The sequence below is a fragment of the Oncorhynchus keta genome, chromosome 1 (assembly GCF_023373465.1).
Source record: "Oncorhynchus keta strain PuntledgeMale-10-30-2019 chromosome 1, Oket_V2, whole genome shotgun sequence".
NCBI lineage: Eukaryota > Metazoa > Chordata > Actinopteri > Salmoniformes > Salmonidae > Oncorhynchus > Oncorhynchus keta.
Window position 1 is genome coordinate 1,975,677 of NC_068421.1, and position 4,644 is coordinate 1,980,320.

Consider the following 4,644-nt stretch of genomic DNA (forward strand, 5'->3'; position numbering starts at 1 on the left):
ATATGTAGACCCTTCATCCATCGGAGAGGTGCGTCAACTGCTGAAGCTGATGTGCAAACTCATAGAATCATCTTAAGATATTTGATTGAAATTTATCAGAAAACATGAATTCTATAAGCTAAAAGAGAAATCAGTTTCACATTCTGAAATGACACACTGTATGTAGATATAGTCAACACTTGACACATATGTTTTAATGTTTTGTCTGTTTACGTCATTTTTCTTTCCTGCTATTGAAGAATGCTGACAGTTTGAACACAGCGCAACATTTACTCTTGTGTTGGGTGTGGTTGGTTTGTGTTGGGTGTGGTTGGTTTGTGTTGGGTGTGGTTGGTTTGTGTTGGGCGTGGTTGGTTTGTGTTGGGCGTGGTTGGTTTGTGTTGGGTGTGGTTGGTTTGTGTTGGGCGAGGTTGGTTTGTGTTGGGCGTGGTTGGTTTGTGTTGGGCGTGGTTGGTTTGTGTTGGGCGAGGTTGGTTTGTGTTGGGCGTGGTTGGTTTGTGTTGGGCGTGGTTGGTGTGTGTAGGGCGAGGTTGGTTTGTGTAGGGCGAGGTTGGTTTGTGTTGGGCGTGGTTGGTTTGTGTAGGGCGAGGTTGGTTTGTGTAGGGCGTGGTTGGTTTGTGTTGGGCGTGGTTGGTGTGTGTAGGGCGAGGTTGGTTTGTGTTGGGCGTGGTTGTTTTGTGTTGGGCGTGGTTGTTTTGTGTTGGGCGTGGTTGTTTTGTGTTGGGCGTGGTTGGTTTGTGTTGGGCGAGGTTGGTTTGTGTAGGGCGAGGTTGTTTTGTGTTGGGCGTGGTTGTTTTGTGTTGGGCGTGGTTGTTTTGTGTTGGGCGAGGTTGTTTTGTGTTGGGCGTGGTTGTTTTGTGTTGGGCGTGGTTGTTTTGTGTTGGGCGAGGTTGTTTTGTGTTGGGCGTGGTTGTTTTGTGTTGGGCGTGGTTGTTTTGTGTTCGGCGAGGTTGGTTTGTGTTGGGCGAGGTTGTTTTGTGTTGGGCGTGGTTGTTTTGTGTTGGGCGTGGTTGTTTTGTGTTGGGCGTGGTTGTTTTGTGTTGGGCGTGGTTGTTTTGTGTTGGGCGTGGTTGGCTTCTGTTGGGTGTGGTTGTTTTGTGTTGGGCGTGGTTGTTTTGTGTTGGTCGTGGTTGTTTTGTGTTGGGCGTGGTTGTTTTGTGTTGGTCGTGGTTGTTTTGTGTTGGGCGTGGTTGTTTTGTGTTGGCCGTGGTTGGCTTCTGTTGGCCGTGGTTGGCTTCTGTTGGGCGTGGTTGTTTTGTGTTGGGCGTGGTTGTTTTGTGTTGGGCGTGGTTGTTTTGTGTTGGGCGTGGTTGTTTTGTGTTGGGCGTGGTTGTTTTGTGTTCGGCGAGGTTGGTTTGTGTTGGGCGTGGTTGTTTTGTGTTGGGCGTGGTTGTTTTGTGTTGGTCGTGGTTGTTTTGTGTTGGGCGTGGTTGTTTTGTGTTGGGCGTGGTTGGCTTCTGTTGGGCGTGGTTGTTTTGTGTTGGGCGTGGTTGTTTTGTGTTGGTCGTGGTTGTTTTGTGTTGGGCGTGGTTGTTTTGTGTTGGGCGTGGTTGTTTTGTGTTGGGCGTGGTTGTTTTGTGTTGGGCGTGGTTGTTTTGTGTTGGTCGTGGTTGTTTTGTGTTGGGCGTGGTTGTTTTGTGTTGGGCGTGGTTGTTTTGTGTTGGGCGTGGTTGTTTTGTGTTGGGCGTGGTTGTTTTGTGTTGGGCGTGGTTGTTTTGTGTTGGTCGTGGTTGGTTTGTGTTGGGCGTGGTTGTTTTGTGTTGGGCGTGGTTGTTTTGTGTTGGGCGTGGTTGTTTTGTGTTGGGCGTGGTTGTTTTGTGTTGGGCGTGGTTGTTTTGTGTTGGTCGTGGTTGTTTTGTGTTGGGCGTGGTTGGTTTGTGTTGGGCGAGGTTGTTTTGTGTTGGGCGTGGTTGTTTTGTGTTGGGCGTGGTTGTTTTGTGTTGGGCGTGGTTGTTTTGTGTTGGGCGTGGTTGTTTTGTGTTGGGCGTGGTTGGTTTGTGTTGGGCGAGGTTGTTTTGTGTTGGGCGTGGTTGTTTTGTGTTGGGCGTGGTTGTTTTGTGTTGGGCGTGGTTGTTTTGTGTTGGGCGTGGTTGTTTTGTGTTGGGCGTGGTTGGCTTCTGTTGGCCGTGGTTGGTGCACTAAGTCTACGTGTTGTGCGGCTGCATCAACCACACACATAATACAATCAATCAATAAAATGTATTTATAAAGCCCTTTTCACATCAGCAGATGTCACAAAGTGCTTATACAGAAACCCAGCATAAAACCCAAACAGCAAACAATGCAGATGGTGTGTGTGTGTGTGTGTGTGTGTGTGTGTGTGTGTGTGTGTGTGTGTGTGTGTGTGTGTGTGTGTGTGTGTGTGTGTGTGTGTGTGTGTGTGTGTGTGTGTGTGTGTGTGTGTGTGTGTGTGTGTGTGAGAGTGAGTGTATGTCAGAGACTGGGGAGGTGTGAAAATGTCACATAAAGATTTGATGACAGGGACAGAGTGGAGGGAGGTGGGGATGTGGAACGGCAAATTAACGTGACGTTAGAGTGCTCTGCAATACCTGCACGCACACATGCATGCACACACACACACCAACATACACACACACAACACACACACACCAACATACACACACGCAACACACACACACACACACAACACACACACAACACATAGTGTACACACTCACACACACAACACATAGTGTACACACACACATACAGTACACACACACTCACACACACACGCACACACACACACACACACACACACACACACACACACACACACACACACACACACACACACACACACACACACACACAGACACAGACACAGACACAGACATACACACACACACACAACACACACACAACACATAGTGTACACACTCACACACACAACACATAGTGTACACACACACATACAGTACACACACACACACACACACACACACACACACACACACACACACACACACACACACACACACACACACACACACACACACACACACACACACACACACACGCACACACACACACACACACACACACACACACACACACACACACACACGCACACACACACACACACACACAACACATATTGCATGTGTAATGCATGCATACTGTTACTGATGTGCTTTGTTAACATTTTTTAAATCTTGTTCTGGAAGCAGCTCTGCAGAGTGGTCAATAGCTGATTTTCAACCTAACCCTAACCTTAACCACACTGCTAACCCTAATGCACATGTATCATTCCACGTGTCTGCGGGTTGTTGTTCCTCCCTTCGACCTGATTGGTGAATTAAGGTACAATGTAGCCAATTATGACTTTGCAGCTGGCCTATCTAAGGGGACATGGCTCAGTTTTGCCTCCAAAACAAGACTCATAACAATAGAATATGGTAGAAATGTGTGATGCTACAGGCTGCCCAGGTCATAGAGTATAATGTGTGAAGAACAGACGTCACTGATGACATGAACGTGACATTAGTGCTCAGGGGATGTGACCACAAAGTGGGTCATTTGGGAGGAGAGGCAGTAATCAGTATGTGACTGTCATGACATATAGGACATGCCTTTCAGAGTGTACCACAGTCAGGCTGGAGAAAACCATTCAATGGAAACTCATTAACTTTTATCAGTACTGTAACATGACATTGGACATCTTGGGAATACGGCTATACATGGTGTGTTTTAGTGTGGCAGGGTGGATTATGAAAAGCACTGAGCGTTAGTGGAATTCGACACAAGAGAACGTACAGTAGTGTGTGATTGCCATACTTATGAGAAGGCAATAGGAGTAGCATGCACATCAAATAAATGACTGTTGATAACATAGCGCCGATACAAATGCTCACCGATTCTATCAATCTATATCCCTTAGATACACTCGTAAAAGAGAAAGGAAAGGAATGATTTGTGTAGAAGAAGCAATATACAGACAAGTCAATGGAGTGGAATCAATTTACCATTGACTGAAACACGGAGAGATACTGTCTCCAGTTACAACCTGCTAGTGTACCGTTGTAGCGTGTGAATCCATGTATGATTTTGGCATGTGTCCTCAGAACCTCAAAAAGGTTCTACAGCTCCATCGAGAGCTGGTTGCATCACTCCCTGGTATGGAAACTGCTCGGACTCCGACCGCAAGGCACTACAGAGTGTAGTGCGTATGGCTCAGTACATCACTGGGGCCAAGCTTCCTGCCATCCAGGACCTCTATACCAGGCGGTGTCAGAGGAAGGCCGTAAAAATGGTCAAAGACTCCAGCCACCCTAGTCAACGGCTATTCTCTCTGCTACCGCACGGCAAGCGGTACCGGAGCACCAAGTCTAGGTCCAAGAGGCTTATAAACAGCTTCTACCCCCAAGCCACAAGACTTCTGAACAGCTAATCAAATAGCTCCCCAGACTATTTGCATTGACCCCCTCCCTCTCCCCCTCTTTACACTGCTGCTGCTCTCTGTTTAATACCATCTATGCATAGTCACTTCAATAACTCTACCGACATGTACATACTACCTCAACTAATTAACTCTGTACCGGTTCCCCCCTGTATACAGTCTCGCTATTGTTGTTTTACTGCTGCTCTTTAATTACTTGTTACTTTTATCTCTTATTCTTGTCTATATTTTTTGAAACTTCATTG

The 4,644-nt window shown here is 46.9% G+C and overlaps 1 protein-coding gene across 1 annotated transcript; it reads right to left on the reverse strand.

The window, feature by feature from the left end:
- Window positions 1-269: 269 nt before the first annotated feature.
- On the reverse strand, window positions 270-4,039 carry LOC127909156 (adhesive plaque matrix protein-like). The gene is made up of 2 exons (XM_052469177.1): window positions 4,019-4,039; window positions 270-2,117 (listed from the first exon to the last, which is right to left on the reverse strand). Exons 1-2 carry the CDS (start codon window positions 4,037-4,039, stop codon window positions 270-272), a joined length of 1,869 nt encoding a protein of 622 aa, XP_052325137.1.
- Between the last annotated feature and the right edge of the window lie 605 nt (window positions 4,040-4,644).